Source organism: Semicossyphus pulcher, unplaced genomic scaffold (assembly GCF_022749685.1).
Source record: "Semicossyphus pulcher isolate SPU_LCO1_2020_fin unplaced genomic scaffold, fSemPul1.0.p SCAF_3, whole genome shotgun sequence".
NCBI classification, from domain to species: Eukaryota; Metazoa; Chordata; class Actinopteri; order Labriformes; family Labridae; genus Semicossyphus; species Semicossyphus pulcher.
Window position 1 is genome coordinate 27,258,336 of NW_027211704.1, and position 22,749 is coordinate 27,281,084.

Below are 22,749 nucleotides of genomic sequence, written 5' to 3' on the forward strand. Positions count from 1 at the left end.
GAAGCAGGGATGTCTCATGTTGTTAAATGTCTGTTGCCTCGACTCCTCTCTCCTTGTGTCTCTTCCTCGCCTCCTCCGCTCGCATCTCTGGTGGGAGGGACTAAGACGCGAGGAGAGGAGTCGAGGACAGGACTAGAGGAGGTACAAACTGAGAAATGAGTTGCCAATAGTATTGGAGGCAGCAGGACTGATATGTAAATAAAAATGCAATCTCTGAGAGTTCTGAGCCAGAGTGCAGTGCTGTTATGCTTGCTGAAAGAGTTTTTAACTTTATACCTAATAATCACCACACCCACTTATCCAGGCCTATATATTTATTGAGACACCAACGCAGTGTGCTTTAGACTTACTACCTTGCACTTTGTATTGATTATTGAAATTTCAACAGAACGTTATCAAACTAAGGCTGCAGTGCACCCTCGTAAAACAGGGCCAAGTCTGTAGGAACTGAATAATAATATTGACAAATCTATAAAAGGTAAAAACTGTGTATTTGAATCACCTGATTTCAGTAATTAAACCCCAGTAAGGTTCACATGAGCTAAATCAAATGAAACATTGATTGCATCAGTGCTCGAAAACCCTGCATGCCTCCCTCATTTTAAATAGCAATATGACTTCTGGTTAAGGCTAGGTAAACACACTGAGAAAGTTTTTCATTCTACAGGTATTAAGTAAATATTCAGATTTCTTTGTAAGTTTCTCATTTTGAGGTGTAAGTCATTATTATGAGAACGATTCTAATTGTCTTGAGATAGTTTGTTAATATTTGAAGATACAATTTAAGATGTTAACTCATTGTGGCCTTAAGGATATTTTTTAATCACTTAGGCGGAAATTGACCTGCTGACTAACAATTATCCCCATCAGCTTTAGAGTATCTTGAACATCATTGTCCTTATTGCACTGTTGCTGAGCATGCAGTGACCTCACGGCGCCATATTAAAATGCTCCCTCCTCTTTGCCTGTGACACCGTAGCTTAGCAGCACCAGTTAGCCGCCAGTCTGCGCTTTACATCCTTACGACTGACAGAGGGCACAGACGTGATGGAAATTGATTCGCTTCAAGACGCACTTACAGGTCACTTTAGTTAATTTCGATAGGTTTTGTTGTGATTAAGGCAATTTGTTTAAGGCGTGTTTTTGTAGTTTATATTTTCTAAATTATACTGCCGATTGTTGCTCATGTTGCTAGCTAGCTGCTACTTAGGACTAGCTTAGGCTAACGATACAAGCGGTTTCACGGAAATGGTTAGCTTACTGTGCGATACATTAGACAAGTAAAAGCCCACAATAATTGAAGGCTTTCTTCATCCGTATTCCCTAAATTTTACGTATTTGCCCTCCAATATTTGACAACTTACTTATAGGTATTTTCGACGAAAAAGAAATTACGAGTCAGTGTAACCGGCTACTGGGAGACTTATGTTCCCGACTACGTTGTTGTTAACATGCTAGCCAATTCGCTAAACTTCAGCTAGTAATAGCTTGCAGGGGACTAAGCTTTAAAGATAACATCGACTAGTTCGCAATGTCATGTAAATAGCTAACGCTAATAAGACAGTGTGATCGTCTTCAGCTGGAATGTCGCTATAGACCGGCTAACAAGATTCATTTTGTTTTGTTGTAATCGCTGCAGATACCGAAAGCGTTCACAAGATGCAGCAAATGATCGTTTTTGCAGTTTACACTAACCTCTAACATAGTTTGGTGTAAATATGTTCATCTCTGATTTGGCGACACAACGTAATGTCAGTGTATAATTATTCGTTCCCTGGTGTGTTTTATCTCCTCAGATTTCGATAAGAAAGCAAAGAAGGAGGCATCTCCATTTCTGGAGCAGTTTCTATGTCATATTGCCAAGACTGGAGAGACCATGTAAGTGAACGTAGCAGGCCTACCATATCCCTTTAAATACTCACACAGACACATTTTAGTATTTCTTTACGGAATTTTTAACTCCCCCCCCCCGGGCCCCAATTACTGCCTTCCAGAAAAGAAACGTATACAGAGTTCACATTATTGTTTATTTCTTTGCTGTCCATTGTGCAGATTTGATGTCCGTATAACTGAACTCTTGTGTTTCTTTTTAAATACAATTTCTACATACACCATGCAGCATCAAACCATAGTATGCTTTTGTCTTTTATAACCAACTTGAACTGTAATCTGATTTGTTATGCCAAGGTGTTTAACCTTATTCTGCCTACCATTTACCTTTAGGGTTCAGTGGTCTCAATTTAAAAACTACTTCCTGTTTAAATTGGAGAAGGTGATGGATGACTTTCGAGCCTCAGCACCTGAACAAAGAGGTCCTGCAAATCCCAACGTGGAGTCAATTCCATTTGAAGATATGAAGGAGAGAATCCTAAAGATTGTCAAGGGATACAATGGGTATGTGCCAAGTTAAACTAATATATATCTCTGAGAGTGATATGAGTTGCATTTCAAAGAGGCATAATAGAGCATGGCTTGTTATCAACATGGATAGGTCTTAGGGCTGTCACTTTTCATTTGAAATTCGATATATCACTCGAACCTGGTAAAATATTAATAGTTCAAACTGTAATGACGTGATCGAAACCAAAATTGAAGCGCACATTGTAACACTTGATAAAATTGGTAATCTGCTGTCCAGATTTCCAGAATGGTATCAGGTATAAAGTAGTGTGCCTATTCCAACAGATGGCCATAATACGCTGCCTGCTACAAACCAATGGAGGAAACAAACGAGCCAAGCAATTGTTAACCTTTCCTGCATATCTAAACTGTACATTATACAGCTACCGATCACTCTTTTCTCTGCTCTTCTGCTGCTCTGGTCCCCGCCACTTCACGTAACTTGTACACACACACTTACGCTCTTTCTCACTCACTCTCAGAGTTTACGCCTGACTTTTTTTTGACGGCCAAATAGGCCGTTAATATTCGAGAATTACTGCCATATAAAAAAACGGACATATGCTTTGAATAGCAATATATGCCTAATTAATAATTAGGGAGGTTAATAATTAACCCTTAACCGCCAATAAGAATGTTGACCAATCAATACTATCAATTAAACGGTTAAAATAAATTGGGCGGTGGGGGAGTTTTGTTGCATATCTCTGCTCCTGGGACATTGCGGTACCATCTGGGTGGGTATTCTCACAGTCAACAGACTGACCCCACAGTATGTCGACATGTTGCTATTTCTTCATCAAAACCAGTAGACAAGCTGTCTCCTACATAGGCTAATAAGGACTGGTGTAGGCCTGGCCTTTTTATTTTAAGTTTCCATTGCCTATTGTTAACGACTGTTTTTGAGCAGAAACTAAACTTAACATGTACGAGGAACAGCAGCGTAACTCATCAGTTATTTAGATCTCGGACCATTTCTGATCTTTATTTAAGTTTTGTGTGCGTATCATCAAAGAGGCTGTAAATGTTTATTTACTTATTGTTGCTGCTGAATTACATGGCTGTATTCCCCAATGTGTGCGTTATGAACACTGGACAGCATCGGCCATTCATATCCATGGGCACGATTGTCGGTGCCTCAGGTAGTTATGTATACCTTTTTAGTTGCGTGTGTGTTTCTGTATTAAAGAGAGCATGATGGAGAGCTTGTTGTCAGTTCTTGGCTGAGAATCCATGCTATGCAGGCCCATTCGACACGGGAATTGTGCAGGCAATCTTTGCCCACTCGGAGTAGATTTCCCCGAAATCCCGGATGATAGTTTTACAGGCCGTGTGGAATTTCAATCCGCCATAGCCACACAGCGCTGTCGTCATTGGCACTCCATCTTGCCGAGTACCGAGATGCAAATGATGGGTTGTTCTCTTGGCAACACGTCTTTTAATTAACACAATAGCACAACTTACAGGCAGGTGACGCACAGACTGCTGCACAGACTGCTGCACAGCGGTCAGGTTTCTGTGTGCTCTGATGAAGGGCTGCACTAATATGATATAAAACAGACTTCCTGTAGGTAAGCTGTGGAAAAACAGATTATTATGAGTTTTGCTGTTGCAGCAATAAAGTAGCAGCTTTACATGTTCAGTCAATTTGTCTATCGCACGTCCTGCAATGTGACTGTTGCACATGCGCACATCGCTACTGCGATTATTAAACGATTTGTGGTTCAGCCCTATTCTCAACTGTCGTACCAGACAGAGTGGTTTTAATAAAGTTGCATCGGTGCCATCAAATGCTCAACTAACCTCCTTACAGAGCTGCTTCATGTAAAAAGCTGCACACTACAGCTGAGGAATTAATATGATGAAGCAACAGTCAGCAAACTTAAGTCTGTTAACAATATCAGGGGTCGACAATGAGCAAAATTTTTCCACTGGCACTCCGGGCCAGTAACTTTACAAATTCACTGGCCCTGAAATAATTTGTTATTTCCGTATTATTTTAACCTCAAATTTTGTTTCTCTGTAAGGGTTCTTATTAATGAATATGTGTTCAATTGTGGAACTATTATAAACTCATAAAAATAGACCAAAATAATCATGGGTATAAAGAGGCTTCTTTTACCACTCTTGGTTCAGCAACCTCTGACACCTGCATGACTAAGTAGTAATAGATTGACTATGTTACCTACCATTACTGACGCTGTTTAATACTGTTTAATTAGCGTGATCAGCCCATGAGAGTAACTTTTTGAAACAAAATCTTAGCCGTCTCCTACTTCCTGTGGCCGTTAAAGGTAAACAGTCCGCACCCCGTCCGCTCTGTGAACGGTCTGTTTCTGTAGCCACAGTGCTAACGTGCACCGAGACGAGGTGCCGCTGATAATGGGAATACACACACTTATTGCCACCTCACGTAACTTCCCGTCTGCTGCGATCATACTGCAGGCGCATCTGTGATGGCCGGATCATCGCGTGCATGTTTACAGTTCACAGGCAGGTGACTGACACACAGACTCTGCATGCACACCGGTCAGTTTACTCTGTGCTCTCATTTAAATTTGCACTATGTGCTATCACACTGTGATATCGGACTGTTCCTGTTGTTCTATGTGTGGGAAACACTGCTATGGGTGTTTAGTGGCACCCATCAGCGTTGGGGGAAGTAAATCTCCCTCGCGTGTGTATGAAAACTAAAACATGTGTGTTTATACTAGTCTGCGGTAGCTTGCGAACGTCAATTAGCGTGTTCTAGAATGACAGCTGCTCTGTCGCGAGTGCAGCGAGTAGTGTGTAACGTTTTGTTGACAGCAGTCGCCAAAGTGCCTGCAACAATGCTGACATCGGACTGAGATTACCGCGGGGTTCTGCGTAGAAAGAAATTCGTCCCGTTCATCAGAACTGTGAATCTTGGGAGGGCTACAAACATACCCTTGGGCCAACGGGCCAGTGCTTATGTCGAGCCCTGAATATAATTGTGAGGTGCATTTATGACATGTCAAAAGATATTGAGGAGCAGCATGTGTCTGATAGCGTGTGTTAGTGTATATGGATGTATGTTTATGTGTCGATGAGTATGGTGAGGGGTGGGGGGGCTTGAAAATAATTTCATCTACCAAAGGGGGGGCCCTGCAGAAAAAGTTTTGGAACCACTGGTACACAATGAATTCGTTCGAACCTGATTTTTTGGAAAAGTGACAGCCCTCATAGGTGTCCTATAGCTAACCCCGTTTACTACGCATCATCTTGTGTTTTTGCTGTAAAATTCTATAGTTTTGCTGATTTTGTCATTTTTATTCATCAGTACCATTTCTTTAAGCTTTTAATTTCAATCTTTGACCGGGGGAGCATAAGAGACCCTGCAAGACCCTGACCTGTGCATAAATGAGTTTAAAACCTAATAGCTACAAGAGGCAGTGGTGATGGTTCAAGCTGATTGCTAGCATTTTTATGCTTATTTCTTTTTTACATGACACAAAGCAAATTCATTTCTATGAAATAACTTGTCATCACAATATGCAGATGCTCTGTTGAGATCTATAAATCCACCTTAGAAAACACACGACACATGAGAATGGAGGAATTGAAATGCTATTTTTATTTTCAATTATTTAAATTAAATGATATTGAAGCCAAAAAAAGTTTGAAGTTTGGAGTGCTCGGAAGTTCAAACAAAATGTTATTAACGTGCTCTTTGGTGGGGAACGCAGAAATTCAAAAAGGTGGAAAAAAACAAGGCACTCTTCTGAAAAAAAAAGAGTCAAAATTAAATGGCCATCATTTCATGATAAAATTGCTAAAACATTGAGAGGTCATGTTAAAAATAAGCCAAGTAATAACCCACGCGTAGCGGCACAAACGGCCTTCTTCAGGGTGTGTAAAAAGAGTGATTGGAACTTAATATTGGGGCAAATTTTCATGAAGGGTTTTGTTCAATTTTAGAATTCCATTTACGATCCAGCGCTTATGTGAGCTGCTAACAGAACCCAAGAGGAACTACACAGGAACAGATAAGTTTCTTCGGGGGGTGGAGAAGGTAAGGCCAAGGCAGCATGACAATTGTTTCTTCTTAAACTGTGACTTCTGCGTTCACACATTTTGTAATTCTTGCTTCCCTCTAGAATGTAATGGTGGTAAGCTGTGTTCACCCAACCTTAGAGTAAGTGTAATGTCAAGATAAATCAGTTAGTATCACAAAATTATAATTTCATATACATTTTGATGAAATATATTTTCTACTGGACTGAGAGTTTTTTGTTTTTCTGTACCGTTTTGTTCAGGAAAAATGGATGCAGTGCTGTCAATAGAATGAATGGAGTGATGCTTCCTGGGAACAAATCTGCGTTTACAGAGAGGTTGTGTTGTGGACAGATTAAGTCCTTAATGCTTAAAATTCAAATTACAGTCAATTACAACTGCTTATATTTTTCTTTATTGGGAAAAAGCTTGGTTTTTTTGTTGTTGTTTTTTCAAATCTATTGTCTCTTTTTGCCTTTTTATCAGGAAAGTGAATGGCCCTGGAACTCCCCGGCCGCTGAATCGAACAAAGATGTCTCTTGCCAACTCAATAGCAGCTAATGGCTTGCCAGACAGCACAGACAACAAAGACCTCAACACAGAGCAAGGAGGCGATACAAATTTGAGGTATATCAGAAGCTGTTCCATACAAAAAAATATATTCCCCATGTTCAACCTTAACGCACATACACATCTGGTTCCTGCTTCTTTTTGCTTGTCAGTCAGGTGTCAATACCTGGAAGTTCTCTTGGAATCTCGGTAAAGAACAAACACCCAGTCATAGAAGATGGCATGGAAACTGAGCAGCAGGAGGTGAAAAGACTTAAATTCAGCAAGGAAAAAGATGAGGAGGAAGATGAGGAGGATGAAGAGGAGGAGCAGGAGGTGGACACACTGAGGCCTTTACATTTCACCTCCCACTCTAAAGAAGCAGAAGCTATTGTCCAAGCAAACGAGGAGGAGGAAGATGAGAAGGTCAGATACAGCAAGGAGAATGAAGCATCTAGCAGTGCTGCTGCAGCTGAAGACGAAGGTAAAGTTTTTATTGGGGTTAAGGTAACAGCTATGGCTGAATTCATAATTTTTACCAAATGTCTATTCGATTTAGATGATAGATATAGATTTCAGAAAACGTTTCTGGCTGTAACTCAAGAATTGATGAATAGATAATGACACAATTTTACACCAATGTCTAAGTGGATAAAATTATCACATAATGACATTTAACCAAAAGGACCATGGTTAACTTGGTTACCATGGTAAACTGTGATCATACTGTCCTAGGCTCTTATTTAAAACTGTTGCGTACGCACAAAACGGGTCCTGACAGTGGTGTATGCCACTTCCCACACAAAAGCTGTGATCTACAACAAACTTGTTGGGAAAATGTGTGCACCAGTAGGCAAACTCTGACCCATGCATACTTACATTTGGTGGTAAGGTGAGGCATTGACTCCACAATGTATATTGAACCAGTGGAAAAAAAACAGTGACTGCTTGCGAAATCATTACACACCCTTTTAATCAGTCCCAAACACCATGCAGGCCAAGTCCATCATAACTAAACTGCATAAATAACAAAGCTTGCGTTTGACTGATCAAACTTCTATTAAGCAATAATAGAAGATCCTCTGCCTCTAAAATTCATAATGTCCGGCTATCAGTGTGTTTTCTGTAAACATAAATACTGCAATAACACTCTTGCATAATGCTGCTGATGGATTCACTGGCACTGCTGGTGAACTACATAAAGACTGTAACAACTTGTCACAACAACTGATTTTTCATTTTTTTATAACCTCCCTGCTATGTCCAGGGTTTTTCCTGGCTCAGAATGGGCCTTTTGTGTGAATGCGATGCGCGATAGCATCATCAATCCGCGTACAGTTTTTGATCATTTGGTAGAATATGTCCACTATGCTTGAGTAAATGAAAACCAAATTTACAAAACTGGTCAAAAAAAAATTATTACATACAACATTTGAAGAAGTGAGTTAAAAGGAGAGGGGTGTAGAGTTTGGAGAAGGGAGGCAGTCAGTGGTGGAAAAGTATAGTAACTCGAGTACTACACTTTTTACTTTATACATTTTATGCAACTTCCTACTTTTACTCAGCAACATTTCAGAGGTATATATATTACTTTTAATACATTGATAAAAATTAGTTACTAGTAACTTTACAAATTACCAAGATTTTTCCACAGAAAATGAACAAGTGAAGCTGAAACAGTTAGTAAATTGATTGGTGATCTGGTGGTCTTCCAAAAAGCTTTGCTAGCTTACAATGTCCGGAGAATCAGGTCCTGACAATGTCTGGAGGTGTCCTATCACAATTATAGCACACAACTAGGGATGCAACAAATAGAGATTTTTATGATTACGATTATAGTCAGAGGAATAACGGTTTCACGTTTATTATGCATTTATTAACTTAAAAACATTACTGATGTATAAAATCTCATGGACATTCTTTAGAAATTTTAGTGTAATTTATTGCTGCCTTTTGAAACAGAAATAACAGTAATCAAATAATACAGTCCATAAATAAAAAATAAAGATAAACAAAAAGTCTTATCTTTCCCTTTTAAGCTGGAAACCTTTTAGACTTAAACTGTTGCTGCCCCTTGAAGAATAAATGATACTTCAACATTGAATATAAAAAAGAGAACTGAAGTGTTAGTCATCAACTGTCATCCATGCCTATCTATTAATAATCTATCTTAAATAATTAATCTGATTTTACATGTGGTATAATTGTATGTTTGTTTGAAGTTTAGGTTAAAATGATGAGAACATCTTTCATGCAGAATTATTATTATTGTTATTATTATTAATAATAATAAATTCATTGCAATGTATTATATTCCATGGTATAGTGCTGGAAGTCTACAAGCTCCTGGTGTCATGTTGCCATTTTACGCCTGGCATATTAACCTACAAGTCTAGCGTTTACGCCACACAGACAACTTTAAACGTCGCTGACTAAAGCCCTTGAGAGGACTATTTTCTCTTCCATAGAATAGAAGGCCCTGTACTGCTGTTTGTTTACATTGTACTGAAGGCACAACTTTCACCGCCACGCCATTGATTGTAAGTGACACGTTTATATTTAATTCCCTACGAACACATTGTTTTATCGTAATACGTAACGTTATATCACTCAGTTATTATGTTGGGTGTGTAGTTCTGGGTGGTGATCCCGCAGATGCTGCATCAAGTTTGATGTGTTTGACACCTTAGCTCAACTTTTTTACGGCAGGTTTTGCAGATGGGGGATCTGTCATCTCGAATAAGTCCCAAGTCCTTCTTTGTGTACCCGAAATGCCCCCACACTGCCGACTTCACTCGTTACTTCGGTGGATGCAAAGCTTCACTGCTTGGTCCCTCTTCAAAAGTAAGGCTAATGTAGCATAGCCTCCAGGCTCAGGATCTGTGGCTCAGTGGTGGAGTCGGTCGTCTTTTAATCGGAAGGTCAGAGGTCCCCAGCTCCCTCAGGCTACATGTTGAAGTGTCCTTGGGCAAGACACTGAACCCCAAATTGCTCCCGGTGGCATAGCCAACTTTACGTAGAAGCCTCTGCCATCAGTGTATGAATGAACCTTAAGCGTGGTTAATAGTGAAATTGGTTAATTGCTGCATCCCTAAACACAACGGGAGATTGTCGTGTCAGATGCGTTCTCACCTTTTGGAAATGCTCAGTTTGCTATAGGCAAGGGGTACAGCAGGCAGGACGTGATTTAAAAAAAACAACAAAAAAAATACTACGTAGCTGTTGTAACTCAGTGCTTTTATAGTTTCCATCACAATTAAAAGCTTTTATTTTATGAGAAATCTCAGGGGGTCCCCTCTCCCATTAGTGCTGGCTTAAAGGCAGCAGTCGCATTGAGAACAAGCTAACGTTAGCCCAACTGCAACGCCAATGTAACATAGTGCTACAGTAACCGCAGACATCTAAGCAATTTAGAAACATTTTTTAAAAGTAAATACAGCAGAAATGAAGCTGGGATAATGACCTGTCGAGCAGAACTATAAATCGGCATCGCTTTTTTATCCTTTCAGGTCCCGTAGTGCTCTCCACCTCGGAAATGCTGCTCCAATGTCTCATTTCGTTTCTGTCTCGGTCCAACTCTTTCTTTTTAGCTTGCTTTTCCTCATTTGTCTTCTTCGGTTTAATGCTCTTTGTGGTGTAAGCCGTACTTACCAATGGAGGGATGGGCAGTTTTTTATTCCCGGTGGTTGGTTTTAAGCCTTTGTGGATATGAACCGGCTGACGCTGCGCACACTGAAGAAATTGAGCTTGACCGTGTGAGCATGCGCGGAGGAGTGGTGCTGCGCAGCGTGTGATTGACAGCAGCCTGAGAGACTGCTCGGCTCTGATTGGTTGTTGTGGTTCGGGAGCAATGGATTCTTGCAAATGCCATTAGGAGCTGTAGGAGGAGCCAGAGGACATGATTTTCTTTTACAGATTATCTCTCTCATGTACTACTGCTTGTTTAAAGTGACAGTTTGAGCAAATATGACAAATAATGTTACCTACTGCAGCTTTAACAGACCAAAAATAAATAAATGCAAAATGACAGAAGGACAAAACCAAGGGCAAGAACACAAAATTGAAATAATAATAGTAATAGTAATAGTAGTAGTAGTAATAATAATAATAATAATAATAATAATAATAATAATTATTATAAAACCTCACTCCCACCCCCACCCCAGGGATCTCCAGGACAAACAAATGCAAACCTAGATAAGGTGGCTAGATTTTTCTTTCAATTTTTCAGCTACTGACACCCAGAAACCAATATTGGACTCCTTAACTCCAATCACAGTAGCAGATGACAGCTCCAAGTAAATAATATCTAGAAATGAGAGAATCCAGTTGCTCAGTGAAAGCTTGTCAGGGTGTTTCCACCTCATAGCAACCAGTTTCTTGGCCACAGTAAGACCAGCAAAAATAGATCTGTTCTGGTACCCAGGAGCCGAGACATTTCATTCAGAAGTAAAGCAGTTATAGAATTTGGCATTGTCAAGGATAATATATCTGTTAACTGTGAGGAGACCATATTCCAAAAACGAGCAACAGGCGGTCATTCCCAGAACATATGTAGAAATGTACCAAGAGTCCCTAGGGAATACAGGGTACAATGAGAATCAGCCAGAAGAATCCTTGAGTGCAACCGCCATATGTTGTAGGTAAAAGAATTCTAGAGTTCTATATCGCAGAGTTGAGATGCCATTGGCATTGAATAGCACATGATTTGTGGGCGTTGCACCTAGCCTGAATTACATGTGTGATAAGAGGGCCGAACCACAGCTGACATTGTTTGATAGAGATGTTGGTGTAAATGATATCCTGGAGCCTCTATAGGGAGACTAACTCCTGTTCTAATGCACGCCATGAAACCACGGCTTTGGGGTCAAACCAATAAGTCAGAGGTCATAACAAGGACCAAAAGTATAATTTAAAATTTGGGACTGCCAGACCCCCATTCTGCCTCCGATGAGCAGTGGACATTTGAGTCTTGGCCGCTTATTGTTCCAGATACATTTTAAAGATTGCAGAGTAGAGTTTACACCACTAACCATTAGGGGGGATTGAGGGAGCATTGAGCTAACAAAATTTACTCTTGGTAACATATTCACGGTATTTTCATTTTTTTTGCAGTAATGGTATGATATCGTGGTATTACAAAATAGAAAGGAGTACTCCATGCAAAACATGATTTTAGCTGTTTTTGCTCTATTGTCAATGTAAGGGAACATATCTTAGCAGAGAAAAAGGGTTTTTTATTGAAACAAATGTTCATTGGTGCAAAACATTAATGAAGATGAGGTAAGGGCCTGGGCCAAATATAATATAGGGTTATACATTACCCTATTAAAATGAGGTTAAACCGTATTTCACCATATTGTAGTTTGTTCACAAAACCACTTTAATCTGCTCATCTTGTTTCTATTGTTATTTTTCACCACACACCTCCGCTGTAACTGTACATGGCTTGTTCTGCCCCGCTCTTTCTGTTTCTCTCTCCCTGTGTCTGCTCCGTTAACATTCATCATGAGCTGCACGTTTTACAAAGTCGCCAAAAAAGCAGCCAACTCCCATTTTGAATCCACCTGTGATTCTCTTTTCACAGCGGCAGGTGAGCCGACCATGCAGGAGGCTTGTTAAGATGTTGCGTGTTGAAAGAACAAAACCAACGTGGTTATAAATGACATCGGAACTACATAGCTGCACTTAAACGCTTTTAAAAGAGTGACATAAGACGGATCATATATAACATAACCACATTTAAAACTCTATATGTGTGTTTCTCTGAGGAGCTTGTGTGGAGACGCTGCTCATGACAAGGACAGCAGGGGTGTGAATAAAGATCTTGGACAGATAAAATATGAAACACAAAAGACACACGATGGAGTAAGTCGCAAAATATACCTGGGCGGCCCGCTTCGGTATATTCTATGCATGGGAAACCCTGCTGTGGGTGTTATGTAGGTCATCAGCGTTGGGGGAAGTAGTTCTTCCTCGTGTGTACACTAAAACCAAAAGTGTGTGTACGATAACCAAAACGTCTGATGACAATATTGCAAAATCCATGTCGTGGTATTGAAACCAGTTTACCGCCCACCCCTAAGTTATACTAACTTTTATTTAAGATTTGCTTCTTTTTACAAATTGAAAGGTGCATACGGAATAAGGTAAACAATAGCACAAATAATACTGGTGGTGTGAATGTTTATGGTAATGTGAAATGCTCAATGAAGTTTAATATTTAGTTAAATTAAATGTTTGAAAGGGATCAATATACATTCTGGCTTCAATTCAACACCTCACCATCTGCATAGCCTGTTTCCCCTGCCTCCAAAATGTACATTCGCATGGGTCAGAGTTTGCTTTCCTGTACACACATCTTCCTGTCAAGTTGTTTGTATAGTCATAAAAGTTATCAAAACTTAAGCAACTTACTCTCTGAAAGTGAAGGAGTAGGGGGAGGTAGAGGTAGAGCGTACAGCCTGAGCCGGCCGGGGTGATTGCTAGCCCCGGACAGGGCACCTCACTCTGGCTCTGCCTTCCCCTTGTTCTTTCTAACACACCTGTCTATCCTTCTCTCTCTATTTTTCTCTTTTGTGTTCAAAACATTATTGCAGTATCGACGTTGTCTATACTGGGAGCTTGTATAAATGGAGCCTGGGTCTTTTGAAATTGGCAATGCTCCTTGGGTTGCGGTGACCACTAAGGGCAGGTTAATCATAAGTATTGGGATGAGGGCAAAAGGGGAGGGGTTTCTTCGCTGAGTGCTTATCCTTATCATTAGGGCCTACGTAACTTGAACTTGAAATTGAAATTCGTGGGAAGTGGCGTACAATACTTTCAAGCCCTGTTTTGTGCGTACGCAGTAGTTATAAATGAGACCCCAGGACTTTTCAGGCCATTATTTGAGTTCCATTCTTGTGAACAGGATACCTAACTAACTCCTCAAAGGAATATCTTCAAATTTGGCAGAACTTATGAACTCTATGAACTAATAAGATTTTTGTGGTCAATGTCACTTTGACCTACATAGCAGCTAACTGCAGCTTTAAAGATCCAATGTAATCTTGCATAATACTCAATGCCTTAGTTGATGTTGTAAATTAATCGACACACCTGTATTGTAGGCTTGGATAGTGTCAAGGTATACCGGGGTATTTAGAAATCAGGACAGTATGAATTTCAATACCGTCAAAATGGCACGTATTACCTAAAAAATATGTACAGAGCTAATAAGATAATACGGAACAGACCAAATGACAAACTAAGTCAGCAAGTGTACACCATGAATTGATAAGTACCGATTAGTATCGGTAAGTATCGGTATTGATAAGCAGTATCAGTATCAATACCCATCCCTAATTGGCACACTGAAACATTCAGGTGTAGCACCCTAATAAAACAATATACTTATATCATTTTACTGGAAAAGAGGAGGACATATAGAATTAGAATAGAATTATTTGATTTTTTTGTCATGCATTAACACTGTCCAGCACAAAAAGGCTCATAAGTCACCATTTTTTACAAAAAGAGACCACAAACAAGGCTGGCAAAATCAAATTACACAAAGTTAGAAATGTCTCTACAGTAAGTTTAATGGCTGTGTGGTAAACAGTGTTCTAACTAAACGTGGAAATTTTGGTGTAAAAATAACCATGCATACAGCAAGTTGCGACTTAATGGCACTTAAGTTTTGTCCACTTATAGTCATAACAACAATCTTATTTTGAATGTATTGCTGTTCATCTGTCAATTCATCTTTCATGTGACATACCTTTCAGATGGAGATGGGTAGATGATAGATAGATTTGCATTCACATTAATAAAGTGAATTAGTTGCAAGTGATATTGTACTTGAAGTTTAAGTTTTGCAAACATTTTAGGGAACAGTTAGGCAGGTTTAGATTACCTTCATATTAAAGAGCCTAAATTGGGCCATCTCAGTACTAAGATGTATGTTAGGACTTCCGGCGGCGCCATTTTTATGTAGGACGCAAAAGTTTGAGCTCTGCTGATTAACCAACTTACCAAACCGATATTTGAACAAAACTCAGCAAAAACATGTCTAATGACACCACAAAGACGAGCGCTAGCGACAAACTCACCAGATATCAGTTTAGACACAAAGGAGAAGAAAAATTGTCGGAACCAACGGATGCTAACAAGTCTGTTGATCCCGACGGAGCTAGCGCTAGCAAAACTACTGATGCTGCCGTGTGTAACTTGGAGGGGATGTTTCAAGCTATCGCCCAGTCGAACCGAGAAATACGGGGGGACATTCTGCAGATGAGTATGGATGTAAAGGAAGTTAAAGGCCAAGCCAAGGAGTCATTCACAAGGCTTGAAACATCAGTTGAGGGTTTAAGTGCACAACTAACAAAGTTGGAAAAGAGGATCGTTGAGACAGAGGAGCGTATAACAACTACGGAGGAGACCACCGCAACCCACGGAAAAGCCATCGGCTTCCTGCTGCAACGTGAGGCGGAATTATTTGAACGGTGTGAGGATCTTGAGAACAGACACAGAAGGCAAAATCTAAGGCTGTATCAGGTTCCTGAAGGAAGCGAGGGGAGAGACATGGCCGCCTTCATTAAAAAACTATTGCCGACGGTGCTGACTGGTCTGCCACTAACCGAAGCCGACATCAGGATTGACCGGGCGCATAGAGCACTTATGCCAAAACCGAAAGAAAACGACCCGCCTCGCTCCATCGTAATTAAATTCGCGGACTACACAGTGAAGGAACAGATCCTGCAACACGCCTGGAGACAACGCACAGTGAAGATGGGTGAGAAGCAGATTTACTTTGATAATGACTACTCGCCGGAGCTGCAGAGGAAACGCGCCAAGGTCAGATTTATTGTGAAACAGCTGAAGGAGAAAAACGTTAAAGCGAAGTGCATGTACCCAGCCCGGCTGAGGATGGTGGTGGGATCCGAGGAAAAAACTTTCCAGACGGTGATGGACGCAGCGTCGGTGCTTAAGGATTTCAACATCCAGGTCCAAGTTGACGAGCGGGAGAAAGTAGAGCGACAGCTGGCCAGGCACAGGTGGGAGACACGGGTCGCCAACCGAGGAGGGCAGAATGTCAACATGATTACAGAAGAAGACTGCAGGTTTTTCTTCCTTTGAAGAAACTGGGAATATTGTGCAAAAAGTAAGGTTTTTCCATTTTATTTAGACAGCTATGAGAAGCCGTGAATAATTTACTGTTAGATGGGCTAGAGTTAAATGGTCTTATTAACCTCCAATTACAGTGGTGTTGTTGGGCTATATATATTTTATATACATATCCTTTTTTTTTTCTATTCCTTTCTTGGAACTTTGTTCCAAGTTCTTATTTCTCTTCCTAAGATTTATTTTCACTTTGCTGAGTCCAGAATGTAACAATAGCATACTATTTGGTAGGTTTGGTTTGTGGCATCAGCTGCAATTGACTCATGGGTGATTCACACCCAGCCACTGTAGGGCCGCAGCAGTTTACCCGACGGAGGGGATCTGCCGCACAATGTGACATTATCCCGGAGGGTTTCCGCCACCCTCTGCCCAGTTCTATACGGGGACTGGCCACCACTGGAGATAGGCCAGTTGAGGACTTGGAAGCCATGTTGTTGTGTATGATTTCTGTTGTTCTCTATTGGAAATTGTACATAGTTTCTGTTCTTTTTTGTGTTACTTCCTTGACAACTGATAGGACTTTTACTTTTACAGGTGATGGTGTACTTGACATTTATAAATTGACTACAAAGCACCATGACAGTAAGGATTAAAAGAATTGTAAAATGGATGGTTTGACTGTAGTTAGCTACAACATAAAGGGTCTGGGAAATCCAATTAAAAGAAAGAAAATACTTAACCAACTCAAAGCTTTACAATGTTCAGCCGCAATGTTACAAGAGACACATCTCTCTGAGGCAGAACACCTGAAATTAAAGAGGGACTGGGTGGAACAAATATACAGTGCATCTCATGGAGGAGGGAGGAAAAGGGGGGTTGCTATCCTATTTAGAAGGAATGTTTTTTTTAATTGCGAAAAAATATTGAAAGACAAGGAAGGCAGATATATTATGGTGATAGGTACGATTGGGGAACATAGATTTACATTTTTGAACCTGTATGCACCAAATGAGGATTGCCCCATTTTTTTTAAGAAAATAGCCTCCAAACTAGCAGATGAAGGGAAGGGAATCATAGTGGTTGGGGGGGACTATAATTGTGTACTAAATTTAAGTATGGACCGACTACCTGCTGGGAAGGGACCTCGAACTAGAAAAGCAGCTACTGTTATGGGAATGATGGAGGGATTGGGCCTGATTGATGTATGGCGATATCATCATCCCAGAGATAGAGACTATACATATAGGTCCCAAGTTCATGGAAGTTACTCCAGATTAGACATGTTTCTTGTTTCAAAGGCTGATGTGCATAGAGTAACAGAGTGTAAGATAGAACCCATAACTTTGTCGGATCATGGTCCCATTAAGATGAAAATAAATCTAGGTCAAGAAAAACAATTCAGATACTGGAGACTTAATGTCTCAATATTGAATGACCCCTTAATCCAACAGGAATTACGTGATAAGATAAAAGAATATATTGATATAAATGATAACAGAGAGGTTACCCCATCTATTTTATGGGATGGTGCCAAAGCTGTTGTGAGGGGACATATTATTCAAATTACATCGAGAATAAAAAAACAAAGGGAAGCCAGGAGACTTGAATTGGAGACTGAAATTATCAGGTTAGAAAAAGAACACAAAGTTTCAAGGAAAAAGAATACATTAGAATTATTAAAACAGGAGAGACAAAAATTAGATGATTTACTCACATATAAAGCAGAGGGAATGCTTAGATTTGTGAAAAGAAAATATTATGAAATGGGGAATAAAGCAAGTAGGTTATTGGCTTTCCAGCTACGGAAAGCTCAATCGAACCGTGTGGTACCTAAAATTAAACACCCCGACACAAATAGAATTACCTCCCAACCGAAAGAAGTAGCAGAGGCATTTGCTGCATACTGTAAAAAATTATATGAAGGTCAAGAATTGATGGGGAAGGAGGAGAAAATAACAAAACTCCTGGACTCGATCCAATTGAATAGATTATCACAGGATGAGACTGAGATGTTGTCTTCTCCCATAACAGTACAGGAAATAACAGATAGTATTAGTAAATTAAAGAACAGTAAATCCCCGGGTGTCGATGGATACTCCGGGGAATATTATAAAGTTTTTGTTCACGAACTAGCCCCAATTCTATGTCGAGTATATAATTATGCACTGGATGAAAGGGACCCCCCAAAAACTTGGACAGAGGCAATTATCACAGTTATACACAAAGATGGAAAAGACCCCACTCAGTGTATGGGTTATCGGCCGATAAGTCTGCTATGTCAGGATTTAAAAATCCTGACCTCTATCTTGGCAAATAGAATACAGAGACACATCCGGAAATTAGTTAACTCTGATCAAACGGGGTTCATAACCGGGCGGCAGGGCACTAATAATGTCAGACGAGCTCTAAATCTACAATCTATTGCTTCTGGTAGAAAGACTCCATCAATGCTTCTTAGCTTAGATGCTGAGAAGGCATTTGATAGACTGGACTGGACATTTTTGGAGCAAACAATGGCTCATATGGGCTTTAACGAAACCTTTTTGAGTTGGATTAAAGTGTTCTATATGAGTCCAAGGTCAAGAGTTCGAGTTAATGGCCAATGTTCCGACTTCTTTGATCTGGGAAGGGGGACAAGGCAGGGGGATGCGCTTTCGCCAGCCCTGTTCGCTCTTAGTATTGAGCCCCTTGCGGAATTGATTAGAAGTAACCCCCTTATACAAGGAATAAGAGATGAGAGTGGAGACCAACATAAAATAGCCTTATATGCGGACGACATATTATTGTTTATTGAAAATCCCGTTCAATCAGTCCCGGCTCTTCTACAAAATCTTAATGAATATGGTTTAGTATCCGGTTATAAAGTTAATCCTAGTAAATCAGAAGCAATGATGGTGTCTGGGACATGGCCTAGTCAGCTTGATGATATAGTATCCTTCCGCAGATCTAAACAGGGTTTCAGATATTTAGGGATCATACTCACTCCCCAGGTAACACAGCTATACCAGGCGAATTATAAAAAAATATTTGGGACATTTAGAAATGAATTGGCAAGATGGGATGTGTTACCATTATCCCTTCTAGGTAGAGTAGAAGCTGTTAAAATGAATCTACTTCCCAGAATTTTGTTTTTGTTCCAGTCTCTCCCAATCGGGATCCCAACATCAGCCTTCAATATGCTGGACAAGCTCATATCTAAATTCATATGGCAAAATAAGAGACCAAGAGTGAGACTTAAAACGCTCACTCTTGGGAAGGACAGGGGTGGACTCAGCCTCCCTAACTTAAAATACTATTTCTGGGCAGCACAACTAACAGCAGTGGTAGATTGGATTAACAATGACTTAGAATCGGGATGGGTGAATATAGAGTAGAGCTCAGTGCCAGCAATACCTTTATCCACGTTAGTGTTTCTAAACAAGCAGTCCCAGAAGAAATTTGAAATAAAAAATGTATGGGTAAAACACACCTTGAAAGTATGGTCGGCAGTCCAGAAGAAAATTAGAGGATCAGTTGCCCTCTCAAGGGCTATGCAGATTAATGGAAATCCAGATTTCCCCCCCTCAACAACAGATATCACTTTTAAGAGGTGGGCAGGCAGAAACCTGAGGGTTATTGACCGGTTACTTTGTGACACCGGTATACAGCCATTCTCCTATCTACAAGACAAATTCCTTTTACCCCAAAGTGATATGTTCCGGTATTTTCAGATAAGAAATTACATTACAAACCATACAGATTGGAATATAATCAAAAATGCTCCAACGAACATGGAAATTTACTTTATCAATATAACTAAACATCAATTACCCAGTAAAAAGCATGTTTCCCATATATACAGAAATCAGTTACTGGATACATCAGACAACACTTTTTATATTAAAAACAAATGGGAGCTGGAGTTAAATATTATAATTGAGGAGGGAGAGTGGGAAACAATGTGCATTGGATGTCATAAAGGTATCAATAGTAACATGTGGAAGGAGTTTGACTGGAAGATGAAGACTAGGTTCTTTAAGACGCCCTCCGTGGTCTCTAAATTTGCAGATAATCCATCGGCAATATACTGCTGGAGACGATGTGGAATGGTTGGCGACCACTCACACATATTTTGGGATTCCCCAATGATGCTTCCTTTTTGGAAGGGGGTAAAGAGCGAGATAGATAAAGTTTTGGGAATTAATATACTATTCACCCCAAGTCAGTTTCTTTTCGATCTAACTCCTGAAGGCATGTACACAAGAGACCAAGAGCACTTGTTACATATACTCTTGATGACTGCTAGGAAAATGGTGACAATAAAATGGTTGAATCCACAGCCACCTACAGTGGCACAGTGGAAACAGAAGCTGAGGGAGGTGTATGGAATGGAGGCTTTAACTGCTCAATTACAATTAAGGTCTGATGTTTTTGTGAGGAGGTGGCTACCTATTGCAGGATACCTCTCTAACTGAGGGGAATCCTGTGGTACGATGGAATGTCTTAACTGTCCATTTATTTATTTATTTATTTTTTCTTGTCTTTAGCGCTGTCATATATAATTTGTGATGTTGTCAAGGAATGTTTGTGTTTCTCTTCAATAAAAATAAAGTTAAAAAAAAAAAAAGATGTATGTTAGAGGCATATCACTCAGGTCCTTTGGATATTCTTGATATAAAATACTGTGTAAAATAAAGTATAATAATGCTCCTATGCAATAATAAAAGATTGAGTCTGGAATAAATTTTGTAAACTTTTGTGAAAAGGACAAGTTATTTTAGATGACAAATTAGGTCTGTGTGTGATCCTTTCTAGCTGACAAAAAGGCAAGTTAACTCGTCACTTACCTGTTTTAAACTGTCTGGAAAGTTTGGGCCATTGCAGTCTGAAAAGGGCTAAAACTGAAAACATACTCTCAGGTGTTTTTAATCTATTTTCACTTTTTACCACAGAACCAACAAGCAGCACACAGGCCGAGGTGTGTGCAAGCTCTGGTCAGGATGCTGAGCAAGCTGAGAGGGAGGTGCCATGTGGCTCACAGGAGGACGGCAGTGACATGGATCAGACAGAACAGCAGGCACCTGCAAGCATCCTAGATAGCCCTGACATCAGCAGGGACAATGAGATGAGCAGTGACCCAGTCAGCAGCAGCAGTAGCAGAAGTGGTAGCAGCTGTATCATAGAGAGTGCAGAAACAGCCAGAGAAGATGTAGCACACGCTCCCTCCAGCAGTACAACTGAACCTCCCACTGATGGGGCCATTGGAAGTGCCAGCTCCAACATTGGGACCACTGAGGAGCCCATGGAGCAGGACTAAAAGGGAAGGCCCCCTTCCAGCTATGTGTGACCATAAGCCAGCGTGTCCTTGTATCCAGCTTTACTGTCACTGGGGAAGAGGATAACTTCACCTTGTACACTAGACAAACCCTTTTCCTGTTTTTGGACACTGTCAGACAAAATGCCCTGACAATGATGTAGGCATACAAGTAAATTTTAAGGTTTTTTTTTATTATTATTTTTAAAATATTTTATTAATCTATTAATCCTCTGTTTTTCATTTTTTCTTAAAGGGGTTGGTTTCAACTGACTTGAGTTTCTTGGCTGGATAATTTCTTCTTTTTGGTGTTCATGGAGTTGTTCAGATGCCGGAGTGGTTCTTTTCTTATGCCAATAACTTAGACCTCTTGAAGAATTGGACATGGTTGGTTGTCTATGTTTTGTGCCCTAAAGCCAAGTGTTCCACACTACCAGGGTCAGAGCGAAGCCATACTAGCCACTTGTTATGAAATAATTAGGTATATGAGCTGCCACAACCATTCTTGCCCAGACTGAAGCTCTTTAGTCAGGCAATGCCCTGACTGTAACACCCCTCAACTACTCTGTTGTGGTTCATGATTTCCACCAGGCTTCTGAGAACAAACGCAATTTAGAATTTATTTCTCAATCTCGTGAAAGGGGCAACAAGTATTTCCTTTGTGTTCTTAAATTGTTATTCATATTTTTACAATGATCCACTACTTAACCTATAGAACAATACTATAACGCTATATGCTACATTAAAGAGGTGTCTTCTGTACCTTGATAGATTTTGCATAACAACTCCGTAATTTGTATAATTTCAATTAAGTTGGTTAATTTGGAGAATCTTTTAGTTTTGTCTACCATTTGTAGTTCCAAAACCAGCTGTACGTACAAAGATGACTCTGCTTTGTATCGTGATGTCACCATGTTTTCTCACTGACAGATATACAGAGCAGTTTCTGGTTCCAGTTCTACACCTGTTTCTGCAGCTGTACTTTTTGATATTTAGAATTTTAAATTTCTGTACGGTAGATTTTGTAGATTGTAATACAGTATGTGTTCACTGCCTTTGTGAAACCATATATAATTGTATAATTTCTGTGTAATCTCTGAATGCTTCTGCCTTTCAGTGCGGTATTCAGAAACAGCAATAAATGTTAACATTTTTATGTGTAGTGGTCTTGGTTACATTCTCATATGTTCTATTCACTGTGTGCCCTTCCGGTACACTGCCTGGCCCCAAAAAAAGTCACACACTCTAATATTTAGTTGTTAGCTTTGATTATGGCACGCCTTCGCCATGGCATCCCAAACTTATGCAATGTCACAATATTTATTTCAGTCCAGAGTTGCATTATTTTTTTGCCAAGATCTTGTATTGATGATGGGAGAGTCGGGCCACTG

General features: G+C 40.1%; 1 protein-coding gene across 2 annotated transcripts; it reads left to right on the forward strand.

The window, feature by feature from the left end:
• Positions 1–992: 992 nt before the first annotated feature.
• ppp4r2b (protein phosphatase 4, regulatory subunit 2b) lies at positions 993–22,520 on the forward strand. Of its 2 annotated transcripts, none has more exons than XM_069677843.1 (9): positions 993–1,081; positions 1,797–1,878; positions 2,273–2,394; positions 6,340–6,433; positions 6,519–6,556; positions 6,678–6,752; positions 6,901–7,041; positions 7,137–7,447; positions 20,997–22,520. In XM_069677843.1, exons 2-9 carry the CDS (start codon positions 1,849–1,851, stop codon positions 21,359–21,361), a joined length of 1,176 nt encoding a protein of 391 aa, XP_069533944.1. In that variant the 5' UTR covers positions 993–1,081; positions 1,797–1,848; the 3' UTR covers positions 21,362–22,520. The 2 variants fall into 2 exon arrangements, with proteins under 2 accessions (XP_069533944.1, XP_069533943.1); XM_069677842.1 differs by having other exon boundaries at positions 997–1,081; positions 2,224–2,394.
• Positions 22,521–22,749: the final 229 nt, after the last annotated feature.